The 23,124-nt window shown below is 46.7% G+C and overlaps 1 protein-coding gene across 2 annotated transcripts in view; it reads left to right on the top strand.

The window, feature by feature from the left end:
- The window catches only part of nos1apa (nitric oxide synthase 1 (neuronal) adaptor protein a), a 102,126-nt gene that overhangs the window by 65,960 nt on the left and 13,042 nt on the right, over positions 1-23,124 (top strand). For both annotated transcript variants that reach the window (XM_048252017.1, XM_048252018.1), the window contains 3 exons: positions 6,533-6,694; positions 15,472-15,637; positions 16,861-17,010. In XM_048252017.1, coding sequence (XP_048107974.1) covers positions 6,533-6,694; positions 15,472-15,637; positions 16,861-17,010 — 478 coding nt within the window. The remainder of the gene's footprint in view (positions 1-6,532; positions 6,695-15,471; positions 15,638-16,860; positions 17,011-23,124) is intronic.

The following is a 23,124-nucleotide window of genomic DNA, read 5'->3' as shown; positions in this document are numbered from 1 at the left end:
GCACAAAGCACCTGTGTTGTTTGTCTTTGATACTTCTGCACAGAGAGGAAATGTAGCGCACACCACCGGGAGCCTCTTTGTCGTTTTGCTTTCATATGAGAGCAAACACACAAAGGCAAAGTGAGCTGGCACTAGAGAAAATAGTGACACATTTTGAAGTTGTCGCATATGGCTGGCAGAATGACTAATACCAAGTCCCATTGTCAGCTGTGAGAGTAGGAGGAAGGAAGGAAGGAAGGGTAGGAGAGAGGAAAGGGAGGGAGGGACTGAATGAGGAAAGGAGGGAGCGGGTAAGGTAGTGAGAGGGTGAGGAAAGGAGGGAGTGAATGAGTGAAGGAAAGAGGGAGTGGGTAAGATAGTGAGAGGGTGAGGGAGTGAATGAGGGAAGGAGGGAGTGGGTAAGATAGTGAGAGGGTGAGGAAAGGAGGGAGTGGGTAAGATAGTGAGAGGGTGAGGAAAGGAGGGAGTGGGAAAGATAGTGAGAGGGTGAGGAAAGGAGGGAGTGAATGAGTGAAGGAAAGAGGGAGTGGGAAAGGTAGTGAGAGGGTGAGTAAAGGAGGGAGGGAAGGAGTGAGGCAGGGAGTAAATGAATGGTTGGTGGAGTGAATGAGTGAGTGAGAGGGTAGTGAGTCAAGAAGGGTTTAAAGTGAGGGAGAGTGTGAAGAAGTGAGAGAATGAATGAATGAGTGAGGGAAAGAGGGAGTGGATGAGTGAGAGAAGGAGGAAGGGGGAAAGGTAATGAGAGTGAGGAAAGGAGGCAGGAGTGAGGCAGGGAGTAAAGGAAGGGTTGGTGGAGTGAAGGAGTGAGTAAAGGAGGGTTTGAGTGAATGAGTGAGGGAGGGAATGAAGACGTGAGAGAATAAAAGGCTGAGGGAAGTAGTGAGGAAGGGAGGGAAAGCACAGCAAATTACCCTCTAACCTGTGCTGACAAGACTTCATCTTTCATTCCGGCTCTTTCTCCTCCCTCTGGGACTTGCTGCCTACAACTCCTCTGAGACAAGCTTGTAACGACCCTAAACCCAAGCAAATGAAGAGCTATTCCAATTTTGTTACAGTGTAGAGTGTGTACTACTTACAAGCTGATGAGGTTGATATTGACCCTGGGATGGATGGATGGATGGCTGGACACACATTTTTGGATGGCTTATGACATATTTCCTACATTGCACGATGCATGAAATGGTAGAGAATAAAACAGGCACTCCACTAAAAGCCAGACGAGTGCTTGTTGAATGCCATCCAGTCCATCTGTGCTCCCTTGGAACGGTTTACGGGGCACTGTGCAATAACAGTAGTGCCGTCTCAGCGACAGGCCAAATAGACGTGCAGACAGAATGCTGCCCTGTCCAAGGATCAGACAGTCCATCGTCTGAACCCCTGCACTCCTCAGACAGTCTCCTGTCTGTCCCTCCGAGCCAAGCCGAGGCTGTGTGACTGATAAGAGACTGCTCTGGCCGCGGTGCTTAGATGATAACTGGGGCCTTTACTCTCCACGTCAACACTCTCACCCTCAAGCTCTCTCTCTCTCTCTCTCTCTCTCTCTCTCTCACTCTCGCTCGTCTAGTTGTGCAAGTGGCAGCAGACTGTGGCCGCTCCGCTCCCCTGGCGCGGTGCCCCCCCCCCGGCTGACGCGTTGGCAAGTGCCCGCATCCCTCTCCGTATCTCGCCACTCATCTATCTCTCCGGAGCAGCCCCGGTGGTGTTGAAGGCTGGCATATAATGGGCAGATCTCACTGTCAGGGGGTACCCTTGTCACATCTGTCTCAAATTGAGAGGCGGAATGACAAAAGCATCAGTGGTAAGGAGCGCAGGGAATGGATACGCTGGGCCTGACAGCCACTCAAAGCGCATCAGTCAGAGATGGCTTACCACATTAATCTGTTGCATTTGTGTCATGGCCTCTGTGCTGATTAGATACAGTTAAAAGTTTGAGCTGTGTCGAGTGCAAACGATGCCATAGATATTGGGGTTTATAACAGTTGAACACATCATCAATCTAAGTCTACGCCTTGGACAAGTTCCAACACTGTGGAAGACATCATGTCTCACCCCTGTCCCTAAAAAGCCACATCCTAGTGAGCTTAATGACTACAGACCTGTCGCTCTAACATCACATGTGATGAAGACAATGGAGCGACTCGTCTTAGGTATGCTCAGACCCCAGGTACGCCATGCACTAGACCCATTACAGTTTGCATACCAGGAGAAAGTGGGCGTGGACGATGCCATCACTTATATTCTACACAGGACACATTCTCACCTAGACAAGGGGGAAAGTGCTGTGAGAATCATGTTCTTTGATTTCTCACCATCCAACCCCTCAGACTGGGAGACAAGCTCTTGCAGATGGGTGTGGACGCTCACCTGGTAACCTTGATCACAGATTACCTGACGGAGCGACCACAGTTCGTCAGACTGAAGAACTGTCTCTCTGACACTGTGATCAGCAGCACCGGAGCGCCACAGGGAACTGTGCTCTCTCCAGTCCTGTTCACCTTGTACACATCTGACTTCTGCTACAACACTGAGTCATGCCACATGCAGAAGTTTTCTGACGATACTGCAATTGTGGGGTGTATCAGGAACGGGCAGGAGGAGGAGTATAGGAGCCTGTTGGAGGACTTTGTGCAATGGTGCAAACTCAATCATCTCCAACTCAACACTTCAAAGACTAAGGAGATGGTGGTGGATTTCTGCAGGTCTAAGCCCACTCTGCTACCAGTCTCCATTGATGGGGTCAATGTCGAGGTGGTAAGCACCTACAAGTACCTGGGTCTCCACTTGGACAATAAACTGGACTGGTCAGCCAACACTGACGCACTCTACAAGAAAGGGCAGAGCAGGCTGTACTTCCTGAGGAGGCTGCACTCCTTCAATGTGTGAAGCAAGCTCCTCAGGATGTTCTACCAGTCTGTTGTTGCCTTTGTCCTCTTCTATGCAGTGGTATGTTGGGGAGGAAGCACAAAGAAGAAGGATGCGGGGCGACTTGACAGGCTGGTAAGGAAAGCTGGCTCTGTAGTGGGAGCTGAACTAGATCACTTCAATATCTGACAAAAGGACCCTAAACAAACTGATCAACATCTTGGACAATGAGTGTCATCCACTCCACAGCACTATTGTTAAGCAGAAAAGCCTGATCAGCTGGAGATTTCGCTCACTGCCTTGCACAACAGACAGACTGAGGAAGTCATTCATCCCCAGGGCCATTGAACTGTTCAATGCTTCAAGAGGAGAAGAGGAGAAATAGACTTCTCCGCATAGTCTGTCTGCCTCTTCACCACCTCCATGTCTTGAACTCTGTGTCCACTAGCCACTTTACCATTGTCTTCTGCCTCACTGTTTGCGTGCTTTATTAGCACACATGCACAACCACTCCCTCCATGCCACAGCTGAACTGTGACCACACTTATACCTTTCTTAATATAGTTATTTATACATAGATATATAGACTTTATTCTTGCACTGTTGCACTGTTTGACTTACTCGTTTGACTTACTCATTTGCACCATCACCATGACACTCATTCACAAAGAGCACCTTACCGTATGCACAGAGGACCACAGGCTCAGTCCCTGCTTCGGTCATTGCAAGCGCACCTGATTGATTAATCACCCACTATGTAGATACTGTTTTTTAGAATTGATTCAGATTAAGTTTTATTTAGTATAATTTGTATTTTAGTATATTTAGTATATTTAGTATATTCTTTATCTTCTACAGTCCTTATTGCTTAGTTGTGTTTTTTTATATTATATACTTTTAATTACTTTTTCTGCTGTTAGTGAATGTGTGTGTGAATGTCTGTATGCTACTGTGACCTTGAATTTTCCCTAGGGATCAATAAAGTATCTATCTATCTATCTATCTCTCTCTCTCTCTCTCTCTCTCGTTGGCACAGCTCACAGTAGATGTCCACGCGGAAAAGTTCCACAATTTCACCATACCATGTCATCTGTCATGACTACTTGTCAGGACTTGGCCTCAGATACAGAAGCTAACTGCGGTCATATCTTGCTTTTATGACACTTTAACATGAGATTTATAGAGCGCTAGGCAGAAAGGGCAGTTCCCCCTCGACTGATGGATGAACTTTGTGCTGTTGGCCAATAGTGGATAAGCAGGAAATGGCGGCTTATAAATTTGTTTCTGTGCCGTGTAGAAAAGCCTGGTGTATTCTAGTCATATCTGGAAGGTCTTAGGTGTAGAAGGTGTTCTAGTCATATCTGTAATGCTATTGTGTGTACAGGCGTACTTGTAAGGGATGATATATTATTTATGCAGATTGGGGGCGGGGGGGTTGCACTCTAGTTTGCAGGTTTGTCCATCTGTTTGCCTGCAGCCATGCATAGAGAATATGTCCGTGTGTGTGTGTGTGTGCGCTTGTGTGCCTATGTGCCTGAGCCTGTGCCTGCAGATGTGTATTGTGTGGACTGCGTGTGCACATGTCTGTATTTCCACATGTGTAGCTTTGGATCTTGTCGTGCGCATTTGCGTGTTTGGTTGGTTGGTTGGTTGGTTTTGTTTGTTTGTTTGTTTGTTTGTTTGTTTGTTTGTTTGTTTGTGCTGGAGCGGCGTGGAGGAAGTGGTGTCGGCCCCTTCCGTCAGGAGCAGCTGGTATTGTTTACGGGGCGCTGTTCTGCAGTGCTAGCCCGAACACACAGCTGCCAGTCGCAGGCGAAGCGCACACCAAACACCCACTTCATCAGCATGCAGTATGACCAACACCCACCCCCACCCTCTTCACCGCACCTCAGGTCTGCTCTGTCCCCTGCACGCAAATTGCATTGGAAATGCGACCCACTGCGAGCCCCATAGAAACTCCTTCTTTGTGTACATCTTGCAGACGCCATGGTGAACTAGATATCCTGCTCACCTGATCGTCCATGTGACACCACCTGCTGTCTTTGAATGGATAATAAGAAAGATTTAGAACGGAAAAAAACAAAAAGCAGGCTTTTCTTGCAAGCTTGCAGCAGTAGTGCTGCACGGTTTGTGTATGCAACGGATCAATCCACAGTCCTTTGGGTGCTTGTGATCTTTTTTTGTACACACACACACACACACACACACACACACACACATACACACACACACACATATTTGGGGGCTTTGACATTGGGGTTGCTAGGGGATATGACTCCTCTGTTCTTTACTGTGAGTCTCTCTAGTTACCACCACCAGCTCATTTTTCAGTTCTACGTCCCCACTGTGTCGCTGAGTGCCTGGGCACCCAGTAAAAGGGCATCCTCTGCGTGTCACACTTAGGCCGGGATAAGCAGATCTGACACCATGAAATTATTCCCTCTGCTGGCTGCTCCACCGCCACGCTCCCCACAGCACACTGGAGGTCAATCCCTGGCCTGCGCCGGCATTACCATATTTTCATCTGGGAGCCGCAGGAAAATAAATAACCCAGGCATGCCGGGAAATATGACCAATTTGTCACTGCCACTGTGGCTGTGGCTTGCCATCTCACACCGGCAGCAGGCTTTGCATCGCTACAGCCCCCCCTTTACTGTCAGTCACACAGTTTTCTGTTAGCGCTAGTGCTAAGTGTGTAATGCTAATCATCCCGGCTCGTAGGCCTACGTTTCCCAGAGTAATTGTTCTTATTATCAAGAGTGCACCTACGCATGCCTAAGCTGTGGTTCCAGTCATGTACTGCAGGCTTTCAGGGTGGCTTGATTTTGCCAGCGCAATTATATCTTTGTCTGATGCAAAACCAATCTGAGGTTTATCTTTGAGAGGCATCCAGCGAATCCCTGTTGGCTTCCGCCAGACTGCTACAGTTTTTTAGTGTGTGTGTAGTCATGCTCTTCTTATGGGATGTTGACGTACTGTACTGCATTATTTAACAGGGGAGAGACTACTGTAGAGAGAGGGAGAGAAAGGAAATATAATGGTTTAATGGTTGTACCACTGCCTTGCTAAATAATCAATAAATGGCATGAGACTTTCTCCCTTTTTATCTAGTCAGGCTTATTTTCTTTACTCCACGTTTCCTCTGATTTTGAAAGCAGCCCCTCTGCTTCCATTGTCAGTCGGAGTTATTTCCAAGAACTATCAGACGTCTCTGCCATGGCACGCCATCTGTGTCAGGATTGAGGGTGGAGATCAAAAAGGCCTCTTCTGATAGCCATGAAATGTGCCTGTTGCTTCTTTTCTCTACTGCTGTACGCAACTAGTAGTCAGCCGCAACACAAAGGATATATCATTTCCACTGGCATCACTGGCTACCTCAGAGGTAGAAGTTGGCAGAGTAATATATGGAATGTGATACAGAACTAAGACATGAAGTTCATGTTCAGCTTACTATCGGCCTGATGAGAGCTGTACGTGATGAAAAATTCCCTCTGTTCTAGCCCAGGCTAAAGTGAGACTGCACTACTTCTTTCTGATTGCTATAGACTGCTCCACACCTAAGGCTTTTGTCAATGAAGGCTGCATTTATATAGTGAAATAGCACACATTCCAGGGTTTTACACTACCCAGTTATAACCAAAACCTTCTGTCTCCATGTCTGCCTTTGCAGGTGTCTGAGGAGGCCTGTATCCTGCTGGCCACCCCTAAGATGCTGCTGCCCTCGTCCAGCCAGCTGCCGGCCGGAGCGCCCCTATCGATGCACCACCAGATCCAACTCCTCCAGCAGCAGCTCCAGCAGCAGCAGCAGCAGACCCAGGTGTCAGTGGCTCAGGTAAGACCCCTGCTCTGATCCCTAGGAACTCTTGGCTTTGGCATCACATACAAGCACCAGCAAGAGCAAATGGTTATTTCTTAGTTTAATTTAGCTGAATGGCACAGTGCACAGGGAATGTGTTATTTATTTATTTTTCCCTGGCACTTTTGTTGTTTGGTTGGTTAAATTGAGGTGCTCGTGGGGGCCAGGCTGATGTAGAGGCAGCTATTGTGTAACAGGGTCCTTGGGATAATTTAACAGCAAATAGTATTTGATCTGCTTTTAAGAGCGCCAGTGTTGATGTGTGTGTGTGTGTCTGTGTTTTACATTCACGTAAAACCCCCTTCATTGTTAGTCAGGTATATATGTTTGCCTCATAACTCTTGATTCGATGAGCATTAAAGTCCATTCTAATTAAGGCATACCCATAAACCCACACCCACCTTCCCGCCTGTCAACTCTCTCCGCCGCTCTGACGTTAATGGCCAAGCGAGCTGTGGAGGAAAGCAGCATCTGTCTGCTGGTGTGCTGTAGTATGTCTCATGTCCACTACAAATGGACTTGTGTGTCATTACCTCTCCTCTCTCATCCCCTCCATTCTCCTCTCTAAGCCTCAAAGCGTTCCTGGCCAGAGCTCTGTGGCGACTTCCCCACAAAGTCCCCCCCTTTCTCCGCTCCTTAAGCGTCTCAATTGGAGGGTTGCAGGTCATGATTTTCGCCAGCGCTCCCATCTCCTTGTGTGTTGTCGTCAGTGCAGACCTCCCCTCTCATCCCGTCCACTGATGCGTGCTGACCCAGAAGTGTCCTCGGCTGTTTAGCGTTAATGTGGTTCCATTACGGCGTGGCGGGGAGTCTTATTTATCTGCCCTGGCTAGCATCCCGCGGCGAAGGATTATTTGGCCACGGTCAAGGCTCCCGAAACGCCCCAGGCCTGGAAGGCGCGAGGGGGAGAAAGGGGAGCACAGTCGGAGTAATCTCCCAGCCAGCGGCGAGGTTTTGCTGTAACGGCAGCTGGCGAGCGGGCAAGCTGGCCAGACCGCAGTCCTCCCACAGGGGTGAGCGGGGCCAGCTTGTGCCTGGATGGAAAAGACAGCGGGATGTGATGGCATTCTCTTCTGGCCCAGAGAGAGAGAGACGGTGTGTCCGAGAGAGGACTGAGATAAAGAGAGTGGGAGAGAAAAAGAGACGGATGGATGGAGAGAGAGGGAGAGATTGACGTTCAAGGAGAGAGATTTTAAAGGAGAGAGATACAGAGAGCGAGGGAGGGGGAGAAATAGTCAGAGAGGGAGTGTGCTGTATAGAGATCAAGAGAGTTACATCTCTGCGGCATTGTCCACATGTAAAAATCAGGCGGTGGTGTCCTCTCCTGACCCCCCCCCTTACCAACACGACACACAGTTCCCCTGCAGTCCTCCCCCCTCACACCCTTGTGAGGCTCTCTCTCTCTCTCCAGCCTGGACCTTGTCCAGCACTTGCTCTCCCGAGCCTAAGCAAACACGGTGTCACTCTATCGTCATTGCGGTAGTCGTTGTCTGGCCTCTGATGTCCCACTTCAGTGAAGACGAAGTGGGGTGGCCCCTTTGAAGTGTCATATCAAAGCGCCTGTCGAGCGACGCCGATCACGGCCTCGTTCATTTATTTATCCGTTTGTTTGGCACCATCGCTTATCCCTTGGGGTGGGGGGGGTAGGCAGATGAAACAACATTCATGCGCTTCTCTTTGGAAGTTGAAAGCCTCTCTCTCTCTCTCTCTCTCTCTCTCTCACCAGCACATGCCACAGCTCTTAAGCAGGGAGAGCGGGAGGAAGAGTAGCTGGTTTAATCTCCCGTACCCCCCCTTATGCTAGTGTATCGTAGCGGAATGTTAAGATTAGGCAGCGCTTCTGATGTTGTGTAAAGACTTCATTCATGTTTGCTGCCTCTCCGGTGAGTTTGAGCACCGCTCCATCATAATGTGGCCTGAGGGGGTTGGCTTGCAGTCTGCGTTTATCGAGCTAGAACATGCCAGCTCTAATCTGATGCCTTGTATTTTTTTACCCCTCAGAAGTATTAGGACTTTAGAGATAAGGACACTCATTTAAAATTAGGAAGTAGCCTATTTTCTGAGGGTAAACTGAAGATTTTTGAATATTTATTTAGGGTTGTCAGAGATTTAATGTAAGTAAGTATGGTGGCTTGTAACCACCCACAATTCATACCCTGCCGACTCAAATTAAAACTTCAGCTTTAGTGTCTTTGTATTTAAACACGACAGTGCCTACCATCTTTTACACCAAGGGCATCTAGGCATGACATGAAACCAGTTCTGTGTGTGTGGGTGCATTTGTGATGTGGCAATGAAACATCATTTTCATGAAGTGATCTGCAACACCATCTGTTTCCCAAGTCCTTGTTATGATAACAGCTTACCGTGTCTTTTTCTCTAAACCATTTTAGCAAATATTCTAGTAAATGTTTCATATGTCGACTAGTATATATGCTAATGACCTAAACTGCAGCGCAAAATAAGTCTCCCAGAATGTGTCTGTCAGAGAACAAAACCGTATTCCATGCATCTGAGGATCAGAGAAAAGGTTTTCTTCCACGGACTTCATTCAACCAAGAGAAATAGCTCTTCCACTTGGCCAAGTTGGAACTCTGTGAAGTGGCAGGCCAGGAAACTTCTAAAACTGCAGGGCTAAGACACAAAAGTGCTGACAAGCCCAGAGAAAAAAAACAAATGTACACACTAATGCACTATAGCCTACACATGCTTGTGCCTGCTTACTCTCAATTGCATACTTACACACACACACACACACACACACACACACACACACACACACACACACACACATATACTGCATACAACATACACTGCCGGTCAAAAGTTTAAATTCGCTTAGGGACAGACTACCAGCTGACTGCTTCTTCTTCGCTCCAATCAAACGTTGTCCACAGAGTGTGTCATGACGCTGCAAACTGCAGTGATGGCCTTCCTCCTGCAAGATTCCCTTTATCTTGAGCAATTTCCCCACTTTACTACCACAAAAAGCACCCCCAGATCATCACATTCCCTCCACCATGCTTGATCGTTGGAGCCAAACAGTCCTTCAGCTTTTGTTTGGTGTCTCACAATCAGAACACCTGAGATTGGTCTGTCTATAACACTTGATGTAAGTCTTACTCTGTCGAATGTCTGTGTTCTCGTGCCCATCTTAATCGTTTAATTTTTATTGGCCAGTCTGGCAAATAGCTTTTTTCTTTACAACTGTGTCTAGAGGGCCAGCATCTTCTATTGATATTGACACTGATCTTTTGCAGGTTCTATTTAACAGAGCAGGCAGTTGAGGACCTGTGAAGGGTGTGTTTCTCGAACTACACAGGCTAATGTATTTGTTTTTCTTGCTCAGTTGTGCACTGGTGCCTTTCCATCCTTTTTTCTAGTCGGGTTTCAAGCCAGTTTGCGCTCTTTTGTAGAGGGAGTAGCACACAGCTTTTTATGAGATTTTCTGTTTCTTGACTAATTCTCATGTGGAACAGCGTGCATTTCTCAGAACAAGAATAGATTGACGCGCTTCAGTAAAAAGTTCTTTTGTTTCTGGTAATTTTGTGTCTTTAATCAAACTCGCAATAGATGATGCTCCAGAAACTCAAACTCATCTAAAGAAGGCCAGTATTGCTTCTTTCATCAGGGCAGTATATTTCAGCCATGCAAATTGACATATGTAAGTGATTTTGGATAAAAGCATCTGCTAAATGAATAAATGTAAATGTAATGCAAACATAATTGCAAAAGGGTTTTACAATGATCAATTAGCCTTTTAATAGTCATTTATATTAACAATAGGTATAATTTTAATGGCCAACAAATGAGTTTTTCCTTTAAAAACAGGGAAATATCAAAGTGACCACAAACGTTTGAACTTTAGTCTACATACATTGCAGACACACACACACACACACACACATGCACACGCACACACACACGCACACAAGCATAAACACAGAATGCATGGAGAGAATACATATTCAGATCCTCACACACTTTCCAAAGACCAGCTGGACTTTTGAGCATTGTGGGAGTCCATGTATACAGAGGGGGTTGCCTTTATGACGATGACTCATTATTTAATAGGCTCCCAGTGGAAAATTTCACTGGCAGAAACCTTGTAGAATCTGGGATGAGATTTTAAAACCTTGTTGGGAGCAGCATAGAAGTGCCTCAAATCAAGACCCTTGTCATTATCGCATTCTTGACTTTCGACCCCGTCATTGCCCAAGCAAAAGAGAGACAAACAGACACTGCTCACATTACTACTTCAAAGTGGCTGTCCTCAAAGCAACAAGGAGTTCATTCTCGACAACAGTTATTGAGTTCTTTTCAAGGACAGCGCTGAAGGGGAGGACATTTTCACAGCCTTTGTGTTCTACTGCTAGTGTCAGGAAGAACTATATTTGGTGAGCTCTGTGAATTCTGGAAAACTTTTAAAGGAACTGAGGAGATGAGGCAACCGTGGCCTACTGGCTAGGGCTTCGGACTTGAGGGTTGCCGGTTCGAACCCTGAGGGTTGCCGGTTCGAACCCCGACCAGTAGGAACGGCTGAAGTGCCCTTGAGCAAGGCACCTAAGCCCTCACTGCTCCCCGAGCGCCGCTGTAGCAGGCAGCTCACTGCGTCAGGATTAGTGTGTGCTTCACCTCACTGTGTGTTCACTGTGTGCTGAGTGTGTTTCACTAATTCACGGATTGGGATAAATGCAGATTTCCCTCACAGGATCAAAAGAGTATATATACTATATACTATACTTAGATCCCCTGCAACCTGAAGTCAGTTATTGAATAATCGGGGTAAACTCAAACCCTTGGTGAGAGGATGAAGGAAATAATCTTTGGCAATATTTATCTGACCTGCCCAGTAAAATAAAAACACCAAAGAAGGTAAAGACTTTATCCTGGGTCCTCAGACTTGTCTGCTCAGGGAGAGCTCAGTCTTTTCCCTCTCCACAGGTCGAAAGCGTAGTTATCAGTCCTGGCGTTCTGTTTCTCTCTCACTGTTATCTGCAACACTAATGCTTTGTCGATATTGAAAAGCCCCGTCCGTCACAAGGATGGAAGGCATGCGTATGAGAAAAGAACTGAATGTTTCTCGAACCACAATTTGAATTTGAAAGCGAAAAAAAAAAAAAAAAAAAAAAATCCCACACAACCCGTGTCTGTGTAAATAATGAAAGTGCATTGATGTCCCTACCTCCTCTTTTAATTTGCTCTGCGGTTACCAAATGATCCCTCAGGCATTTTTATACTCCATTTCACCCATGCACAAGCAGCCTATTTTATAACACCTGTGACCCACACAAGCTCATATATCACAGCTGCTTGGCTTTGATAAAGCATGTGGTGCCACAGTGATTTATCATCTGTTAAAATTTGATCATAACCAGGCTGGAAGCATTAGTAATAAGATCATAATTTCATGTACCGGTAATGGAATGGTAAGGGCCGTTATAATCATACCTGGGTGGGAGACTTATGTGTGATCTGCATGTGCTTTGCTGCTGTATGTGCATAATCATGTAGTCGAGGTAGGTGTTGAGTAACATAACACGGCAAAGTGGTGAAATTTCAAATCACACCCACCCACACCCATCAGTCTTGGTGAAATCACTGGGGTGAGCATGACTCCTTTTGATGAGTTTCACACACGTGCTGCATGTAAAGGCATGTTTGTTTTTTTTCTCTATTAGCCCTTCCTCCCTTGCCCTCTCTCTCTCTCTCTCTCTCTCTCTCTCTCTCTCTCTCTCTCTCTCTCCCTTTCTTCCCATTCTCTCTGTCTTTCTGCAGGTCAGTGCCTTCACGGCCCCTAGGAGGGAAAAGACTTTAGCATGTGATACGGTACATATCACTGCTAATTTAGGTCTGTGTAGCTTTATCACTGCACACAAGCCATTTAACATCCAAATGACCTTTTGTCTCTAACCCAAGAGCTTCACTAATGAAAACCGTGCTGTCTTTTTCATCTGCAGTCGCTCCATCTGTCATTGAGTTGGTTGCGAGACGTGAGCCATTTGAACGTCCAGGAGAATCTCTGTCAGTGAGGCTGAGAGAGTGTGGTTGATTGGTTGGACAGTGACAAGATGGAGAGAACTGTCTTTTTCTCCCATCCCTGTCTGGCGGGAAAAGGCTTTACTTCACTGCCTGTGTGTGTGTGTGTGTGTGTGTGGGGGGGGGGAGTTGTTGTCAGGGTGAGGACAGTCCGAAGCATCTGCATAAGGACCTTCACAAAGCCACACTGCAATCCACAGTTGGACAGGTTGCCATGAACACTGACCTTCTTCTCTTCTTCTTTTTTTCTCTCTCTCTCTCTTCCCTTTCTCTCTCTTTCCAACCATCACCACTGGTAAGAGGAGATTCACACTAGATCTCATTTTCTGAGGTCAAGATGAAAGTAATCCTTTTATTATTTTCACCATTATTCTCACTGCCCATCCATCCTGCCCCTCTGTAGCTCTCGCTTCTTCCCTCTGTTGACTGACCACACATACACACAAACCCATTTGGAACACACTGGGGCGAAAAAATGGCCGGATCTCATCACGTGGATCTTTGAGCTCTCTTACCTCAGATTTTATCTTCCTGATTAAAAAAGGATGAAGCGAGCAGAAAGGATGTGCTGCATTGTGTTGGGGAACAAATTGCTCTGTGGGTTCCAGTTGGGAGATGGTGGTGCCTCCAAGCTTCGCTATCCAGTACATCACCTTCCCTTCCTATGGCGTTGGAGGCAGGGGGTGGAAACACTAAGTGAGCTGGGATGCTGGGAGAGTGTTTTGTGTGTGTGTGTGGGTGGGGGGCAAGTGCTTATCGGGATGTAGCTGAGGACGCCTGGAGGACACTGCAATGCATTCTAATCAGCTTGGTCACTCGTTCAACCCCCCGAAACACACACACACAGAAAGAGGGAGAGAGACATCATTTAAGCATGTGTAGGCAGATAAATATACAAATGTGTATTATTTCCCACACATACTCCTTCTCACCTGCCACAATATGGCTCCTGTGTGATGGGCTACTCTATCATTTGAATGGGTCTAGGCAGGTGAGCTAGTGTGCACCGCAAAGGAATGTTTTATGCCAGCTCCGTCACATTACTCTACTATATTGTTTTACTGTTGGTTTGACTTATTTACATTTGCTGATTCTAAATGTGTCTATAACCAACACTGTGTGCCAAAAAACTCATTTAAATCTCCATTTCCTTGAACGAGTGCAGCTCATAGTTTAAAATAAATTCTGTGTTTGTTTTTTGGAGCAGCAGTATTAGTGTCACAGACTTCCTTGCAAATACATGTTTTCTCTGTGTGTCTTGCTGGACATGAGAAAATTGGCCAATTAGACCAGATTTTCATCCCTGTCCTCTTGTTATCCATGTCCTAAAGCTGGGTTGGGTGATTTGCAATCCTCCCAGTTCCCTCTTTGCTGGTACCTCAGCAGTCGGGTCATTGTACTTGCATCACCTATGACTGCACAATTCTTTCTCTCGCCCGACTCCAATTCCTTTGAAATGGGGCGTGGGGCTTTTAACATTAAAGACCTTCAACTGGAGAAGCACACTGTCCTAGTGTGAGTGCTGCTGCAGCATAGTGCTTTCACTTCAATTACGGGTGCATTGGCTTCAAGTCCTTCAAGAAAGTAAATGTAATGACATTTGAAGCCGCACTTTTGAGTCACCCCTGGTCATCTTCTCTCTCGCTCCCTCTCTCCCTCCTCGAATACACTCTGTTCAGTTTCATTTGAGCATTGATATGTTTCGATGGAATTTATAGTCAATATAACCCTCCCTCACATGTCATATTTTGAGAATTGACACATAACCTCACTCTATCACAGCTCTCTGCCACTCTCTTCATTTCTTCCTCTCTCTCTGTCGGGCTTTTTGTGAGCTATCTTTCAAACTCAGTCACTCTGTCGGCTCCCAGCCTGAGTTATTGAAAAAGACAATGACATATGCCTCAGAGTGCTGTGCCCCAGCGCTCATAACATTGCAGTGCTCTCTTGACACTTTTATTGAGGATCAGGCAAATTTTGATGCCCCTTCTCTCAGCTCTGGATGTGTGTGGTAAATGATTGATTGTCTAATGGGTCTAAGGTTTGGGTGCAAATGGAAACTTTTGCTTTTCGCTGTTGAGGAAAACTTTAAAATCTAACCTGGAGGTGGGTTCTCATATGACATGTTAGTCATGCATGGCTCCATGGACTGCAGATTATGCTGCACTTCAAAGTACAGGGGTTTAACAGCAGAAACATGAGTTGTCTGACATGAAAAAAAGGTTTGATGTCTTCCTCATAATGTCCCACTTGATTAACCAAGCTAGAGCTTAATCATATTTCATAGTTTGTTTGCCAAGTAATTATTTATGTGGAAGAGGATTTACTTGCGCGCTAGATTGATTTGCAGAAGGGTTGGTGCTGATATTTGATAATTATTTCATCATTTCATTATTTTTTTGCCACTTGAGCTAGCTGGGAGTCCTCTGGGCTCTGGAGTCGTGTATTGGGGCAGTGAAGAGGCTTGTGAGGGCAGCTCTCTCGCGTGAATCTCAGCAACCACAGTAACCACAGTCATCAGTTGCATCACCCAAGAGTTTCCCACCAGTCATCTATGTGTGTGTGTTTATCTGTGTCCACACTGTACATGTTTGTGCATCTGTCCATAAAAAACTGAAGGGAGTGTATGGCTCAGTAATGACAAGTAAGGCTTTTTCTCTGAAGATTTTCTGTCCTTTCAAAAACTGCTTTGTTTTTTAACTGTTTGTGTGTAGGTTCACCTGCTGAAAGACCAGCTCTCAGCCGAGGCGACGGCTCGTATTGAGGCCCAGGCGAGGGTGCACCAGCTGCTGCTGCAGAACAAAGACCTGCTGCAGCACATCTCCCTGTTGGTCAAGCAGGTCCAGGAGCTGGAGCTCAAACTGGCCAAACATGGATCAAGTATGCGAACACTGCACATGTTTCATGTCTGTCTGTCTTGCTCACTGTCACACACAAACTTGTACACACAGTCAGCATGCATTTCTTGGTGTTGGGATTGGTGTTGTTTGCTGTGTTTGGTGGTGTTTGTATTTTCAGTGCTTCCTCCGGTCTGCAACCTTCTACAACTAACACACACACACACACACACACACACACACACACACACACACACACACACACACACACACACACACACACACACACATACCCAAACAATTTCCTTTTCTTGTTTCTCTTACACCATGTTTCTGTCTAGTCAGTATTAATTCATCCCCAAAGGCTGCGTCATGCACTCCAAAGCTATATCTTGTTTCTGGCATGCACACACCCCCACCCAAATGTCAACAAACTGTGTGAGAACTTCAATTACACAAGCAAAAATTGTTTTTGTCCTCAGTCTGCAATGTATTCTACTCCTTGTCTACTCACTACTTGTTTTCTGCTACACACACACACACACACACACACACACACACACACACACACACACACACACACACACACACACACAGTTTCCATTGTGGTCTCAAAGGCATCACACATCCCTTACCTTTGCCCTTCTTCCATCTTTACTTATTATTATCCAAAATGTTCATCTCCTTCTCTCTACCCCAGTCTCTCACTCTTTCTTTCTTGTCATTATGTGGATTTTTCTTCATCCAGCACTTACAGTGACTCCTGCCTTTTGTTATTGGACCCTGTCCCCTTTAGCAAACCTGCCAGTTCTCCCAGATAGGTTGTTTTACATAACAAAGCAGCTCATTGTAGCAGGCTCCTATGCTACAGTACCTCAGTGTAGAGGAGGCATTTACAGATCTCCTGTAACAGGGAGCAGAAATGGCTCCACACTCTCCCTGCAGTTGTGATTACCCTCAAGGAAACTCTAAGGAAACTCTCTTCTCCCTCATGGCTTCCTGAATACGGACACAATACTTTCTTTCTTTTTCATTTGTTACCTGTATTTTTTTTTTTTTTTGCACTTTAGCTCTTTCTGTCATGCTCTGTAACTTTCACTTCAATTTCCTTTGGACGGTGTACAGACGAACAGTATTTTCATGTAAATGAAATGCATAACACATACCCTGTCTGTCATTGTGAAGACAAGTAACCCCTCTCTCTTCCCTCTCTCCCTCTCCTCTTCCTCTCTCCCTCTCCTCTTCCTCCCTCTCTCTCCTTTTCAGTGGGCTCCCAGGACAGTCTTCTGGAGATCACCTTCCGCGCCAATGTCCCGCCGGTGCTGTGCGACGCCACGACCCCGCGACCTGAGGACATGAGCCTCCCCCCGCTGAGTGACGGCACCCAGCTCTCCCAGCCGCTGGCCAGCCCCTTAGGTAGGGACGACTGTTTGGTCAAGCTCGAGTGTTTCCGCTTCCTGTCGGGGCCCCCGCAGCAGGAGCAGGGCCTGGTGCTGGTGTCGGCGTCCGGCGCGGCCGCGGGCCTCCATCCCGCCCGCCGCAGACGCCCTCCACGCCAGCCAGCATCTCGCCCGAGACTCAGGACGAGCTGCTGCTCGGCAGCCTGGAGTTCCTCAAGTTCCGCGAGTCGGGCATCGTCTCAGAGTACGAGTCGACCAACACGGACGACAGCGACGACCGGGACAGCTGGGGGGGACAGGACGAGAGCACGCTGCGCCTGCTCAACGTGCTCAACAAGCACGGCCCCCCCGACTGCCTGCTGGACGACGAGATCGCTGTGTAGCCTAGCTTAGCCAAGCCTAGCTTAATATAGCCTAGCCTAGTGGTTCAAATCACTGTATCAGCCCTCTGTTTCCTAGCCTCAAAACCCAACACAATCAGTCACATGCTTGGTCTTTGTGAAAAAGATGTAATGCTGGGCCAAGAGTCATTTTAAGTCTGCACCTTTCCTTTTGTGCACGTCTGAGTCAGGGCGTCCATCGTGTGTGCTATCTAGTCTACCAGCAGCACCATAAGACGGAGTGAATGGGTCGAGAAGAATGGGTTGTTGGGTTGCTAACACACAATCCTGCAGGGTTTTGCCAGGAAGTTAGCGCAACCCAAAACCATGAGCATCCTGTCCCGATTGTCCTATTGTAAAGCACTCGTAAACTCTCGGGACCCAGGAGTATTTTGAAGAAGAGAATATTTTTAGCAAAACATGGCATCTATACCTATACAAATGTGTGTGTAAAGGTTAAAAAGAAAACAAAAAAACAGCAAAGAAAAATACAAATATTTTATACTTGGTCTTGTGAATGTGTCTATGTAAACAGTATGTCTTCTAATGATTCAAGTGTTTTTGTTTCCAGGTAATATGTCAGAGTTATTTGTGCAAGCATGTACCATACACAGTTCTGCAGCCAGTCTTGGTTCTTGCTGTTTAGTTCTTGTACAATTCCGGTAATGTTTAGAGCCAAGTGGTGCTGTTTGCTTAGATTTTGACCTTTGACTGAGACCTCTGAGGTTGTGCTGTGCTCTTTAGCCAATACACTGTGCATGTCTCTGAAACGCAGCTCAGAACCTTTTTCCCAGTGACTGTAGTCGTACATTAAGGAGCCACCAGCAAATCGAACGTGGCCGCTGTGAAATGTCGCCTGCGACTATCGATCCTCTTGATCAAGTGTGGTTGACAGCACTGATTGATTAGACGCTCCATTGCAGCATCCTCGCTGTGCATAGTGTTCGGAGGATGTTGCGTCTAGTCCTAGTTATGCAATACGGATTTCCCACTACTGGGAAAAGGGATTACGGTTGGGATTAATTGAGAATTGTATAATTAATCTGGACTGTAATTAACTGCTTACCAGACAGTATTTAAAACAGGAATTAGTGCAGTGTCCTGCAGTGACTCTTGGTGGACTGGGTATTTTAAAGGCTTTTTCTGGCTCCTTTTGCTCAGCACAGTTTCCTGTGGGGCATGTCACTCAAACATCCTATAGAGCGAGCAGTTATCATGGTTTCTCATTTTAGGTGGACCCAATTTGGCAAGTAGGGCCTGGGTGGAGGCTTGTGCTGCCCTGGGGATCATGTCCAACCAAATAAATTCTCTCTCTCTCTCTCTTTTTCTCTCCATCCTCTCCCATTGGGAGGCACTGCCATCTTGACTGTAAGAGGTTAGGGGCCGGTTGCCTGTTGTCCAGGCTCATGTGGTTTGTCAGGGATGCAGAGACAGTCTAAATGGCCCAGGAGTGGTCCACTGTGTCCAGGGACCGGGGCAGCGAGTGCTGACGGGGCTGAGGGAGGATGGCCCGCAGCATTGCAATCACTTCTCCACTTTCAGTTGTCCTTCCCCATCTCTTCTCCATTTGCCAGCCCCTTATCTTTCTTTTTCTTCTTTTTCATTTCCCCTCTGCCGTGGCCGCTTGTCTAACTCTGTCAGGACCCAGGCGCTGTACCTGACTGAATCTTGATTTGTCTTTCTTTTTTTCTTTTTTTTTTCTCTCCTTTTCTCCACCTCCTCGCCCTCGATCTCTTGCTCTGAAGATCAGCTGTGGCGATCTGATGACAGAGCTTCTCTCTGGTCTTCTCTCAGCTGTAAGCCTCAGTAAGCTTGCCTGAGCTTTTCTTATTACAACCTTTGAAGGGCGAAGTGAATTTGTCTTTTTGTTCTATGAAGGACTCACTACAAGGAACAAAATCAATTTCTTCGAATGTCTTCCACAGCCCAGAACGGTGACCTGTCTGCCCAATTAGTTACCTGCTAATTTAGGACTTTTACGCAATACCTAGAGTTACCTTTCGTCTCCTGCTCATAGACGGGCATATTAATCAAACTAAAATCCATACCAGCTGAAGGAGATGAATCACATGGCCCGCTGTGTACACCCCCCATCCTCTACAGTGAGTTGGTTTGTTCTCTCTCCTGCAATCTGTGACAGCACAGTTGATTGGGGTCCTGTGAGACACCAACGTGGAGCAATAGGGGACACATCTAGAGTTTTGCTTTGGCAGGCAAGGCTTTGAACTGCAAGATCAAGGGTTTTTTTTTTTTTTGGTAAGCATGGCTTCCAATAGTGTCCCATTATCCAGTGTCACTTTGATTTGGTGTTTTGATTCCAGTTGAAAGTGGAAGCTCTCCCTTTTCAAAAATAATGAATGGTAAGACATTCATACTCATTTCAAAACTTCATTACGCTCACATAATTAGATAAGAAACATTGATGCACTGTATTTTAAGTTGTTTTTTGGGAATAATTTACATCCATTATCGCAATAAACCCAGCCGCAGGGATCTTGTTATAGTTTTATGGCCAAATGATTAGCCCAGCGTAATTTTATAAGATCTTTGGCTACATCCCCCAAAGCTAAATCCAAAACCATGATCACTGATTTGATTTGGCAGATAAGCCAGGTGCCGCTGTGCAGATCTGACCCTGCTCCTTTACTGCAGAGAGGAGCCTAGAGATGCTCCAGCAGGAAGGACTAGTGCGCCACGGTGAAGCAGGCAGTGCAGTGCAGTAGTCGCTGGCAGGCACAGACAGCTGTGAGTGTTTATTGGTGGTCAAAGGGGTGTGGAGGAGGGTGGCTGTGCCATCTGTTTGTCACCACTGCCTCTGCACAGGGAGCCTCTGCTTGTTATGACTCCCTCTCTCTCTCTCCTTCTCTCTCTCCCTCTCTCTCTCCTTCTGTCTCTCTTCCTCACTCTCTCCCTTTCCCCATCTCCCTCATCTCCCTCCCTCTTTCCCTGTCTCTCTCTCTCTCTCACTCTGCCTCTCTCTCCCTCATCTCCCTCCCTCTTTCCCTCTCTCTCTCTCCCTCCCTCTCTGCCTCTCTCTCCCTCATCTCCCTCCCTCTCTCTCTCTCTCTCTCCCTCTCTGCCTCTCTCCATCTCTCTCTCTCTCCCTCTGTCTGCATCTCCCTCTATCCCACTCGCTATTTATCTTCCCCTCTGGTTGTCATCCTTGTAGGTACTGTAGCTCTCTTCAGTTCTCCTTCATGCAGATCGGAGATACATTTTAATTAGTCTGCATTTGTTTATGCCCTCTTTGTTATGACACAGTAACATTCAACGCTTGCCTCTGTCAACCATTAGCAATGAACCTTTGTTTATTTTTGTGGTTGACCTTAAGCGAGAGAAGGAGTGCCCTTAGCAGCTGTTGTCCTTTCATATCGGCTCCATCCCCAGTAACAGCACTGTAAATGGCTGTACTCCCACCTCTGCTTGTTGAAAAACCCCAAATATGTGTGTTCTGACTCTGCAGCTAATGAGCAGAACTTCTGTCAGCATCCATGTGGGTTGGTTCAGGTCCATGTAGACCTTCTTGAGGTTAATCTGGATGAAAACACAGGAGCCGCAGGGCCTGGAGACAGCCAGTGGCTCCTTTCATTCCTCTGGATCTTAATTGGAATCTTCTCAGGCTCACACCCTGTCTCCGTGCAACTGCCCTTTCCGCCCGATAAGTGTAGGCAAGCAGCACCATTCAAACCCTACTGAGAAGCCCCGCCCACCCACACACACACACACACACACACACACACACACACACACACACACACACACACACACACACAGAAAACCACCTAATACGAAGCAGGAAAAAGGAAGCCACCTCCCACAGGCACTTTCCACAGATAAGCACCACATGGCCACCACAGGGCCGCCACACCCTCCCTGTGGCCCACAGCTTTTCCAGTGAGACCCTGTAGATCGTGCTTCCCCTTCCCCTTCCTCACTTTACAGGTCACAGATTAATGAGTTTATCCTACGCCACTGCTATTCACCGCATGAATTAACGCTAGGCTATTCACCACATGAAGGGGTATTCTATCCTGACTGAGCACAGGGGAGACGTGAGGTCCATTGGCAGCTCTTGGATTCTGTTAAAGGCCAGACCAGCACCCTGCATCGAAGCTTGTCCCACCCATAACCTAAGACCCTGGGTGACCGTGCCAAGACCAGGGTGATGCATGCAGACATGCTGCCCGACCTTGGAAAAAGGTCTATCGATCCAAGCCTCCAAGAACTTGAGCAGGGAGTGCTAGCATAATATTTGAGGAAATCTGAAATTCTGAATCAATACGTTGTACAGGGAGGTGATGGCTGTACCTAAGATCCACTTCCAGTCCAATCAATGACTTAATGATGCATGTCCAGCAGTTAATCCCCTGCAGAAGGAGCGATAGCATCAAAGATTTTAGCAGCGGTGTGCTACTGATCTTTTGTCACTTTGTAGCCTCACAGTGTGACCAAACGCTGTCCAGAAGGCATGTCAGACTGAAATGTTCTTAAGTGCTTTAGAATCTGAAGGACAACAGTAAACAACAGTTATCATTCCCATGACTTCTATCCACTGCTGTCCACTCGCATAATCCAGTGCCCTTTACAAGAACAAGCTGTTCATCAAGTTAAAAGTGTGCAAAATTGAAATCATCTGAGTAGCTAAGACATGGTAATACTATTTTGTTAAAGTTAAATATGTCTGGCACATCAGAAAGACCTGCACTTGGAGTAGGACATTTTGTTATTTCATGTAATTGTAATTTATTTATTTGAATGGGCATAGTGCACAAAAAACATTATTAGATGTCTTGTGCCAGGTTGTAGCAAATTGCTATTTATGGAGCAATAAAATACAGATAAAGTATACAGTATACAGTACAGATTCACAAAGTTATAAAAATCGTTACAGACATTATTTTCCCCCTATCCCACCCCATATAAAGCTAATATGTTTTTTAAAGCTGAGAGTTGGATCAAGGGTGACACCCAGATATTTGAATTGATCCACATTTTTTATTGTTTATTTATCAAGTGTTTATTGATCAAGTGTTGATTGAAAAGATATGAAGTGCATCAAAATAGCATGGTTGTTCTCTTTAAGTGGCATTTTTCTGGCAGTTTTGTGTGAGGTGCCCCTGTGGCTGTCACCCACTTAAAAATGCCCCTAGTCTTCACTGAAAAGACAGGCCATTACCACAGCGGCCATACATAAGTGATGTGCTGAGGGCATCTGTACCTCTACTGAAAACCTTGAGTCACATTCACTCATGCCAAATGTGATTCTCTCTCTTTTGCTCTCTTTCTCTAGACTTCCTGTGCATCCTCTCTTTCTTCCCCCGTCTCTGACTGACTCCCTCTCTTTTTTGTCTTCCTAAATATATCTCCCCATCTCTCTTTTTTTTCCCCTGGCTTCTTTTCTTGGGCTTTGGCCTTTTTCCATGGCTGATAAATCAGTGCCAGGATAGAGATCCTCTCCAGGCCGCCAAGCCTCCCACAGACGTGTCACATCTCACGCTCACACTCAGCAGAGAGGAGGAGAGAAGTGAGGGAGAGAGAGTGTGAGACATCCTCTTTGGGGTGGTTTGGAGTCGTAACTAGCGCCTGTCCCCCCCCCCGCCTCTCTTCCCCCCCTCTCCGCAGGCAGGCCCCACAGTCTCTGTCATTGAGAAGCACTTCATGGTGGTGGTTCAAGGATGGGCACTTGTGCATGGCTAATGTGTGTGGGCGGGGGGCACGCGGGCAGACGTCGGCATGCATTTTTGTCAGGG

The sequence above is a fragment of the Alosa alosa genome, chromosome 9 (assembly GCF_017589495.1).
Source record: "Alosa alosa isolate M-15738 ecotype Scorff River chromosome 9, AALO_Geno_1.1, whole genome shotgun sequence".
NCBI lineage: Eukaryota > Metazoa > Chordata > Actinopteri > Clupeiformes > Clupeidae > Alosa > Alosa alosa.
This window is presented reverse-complemented; position numbering and strand designations above follow the sequence as displayed.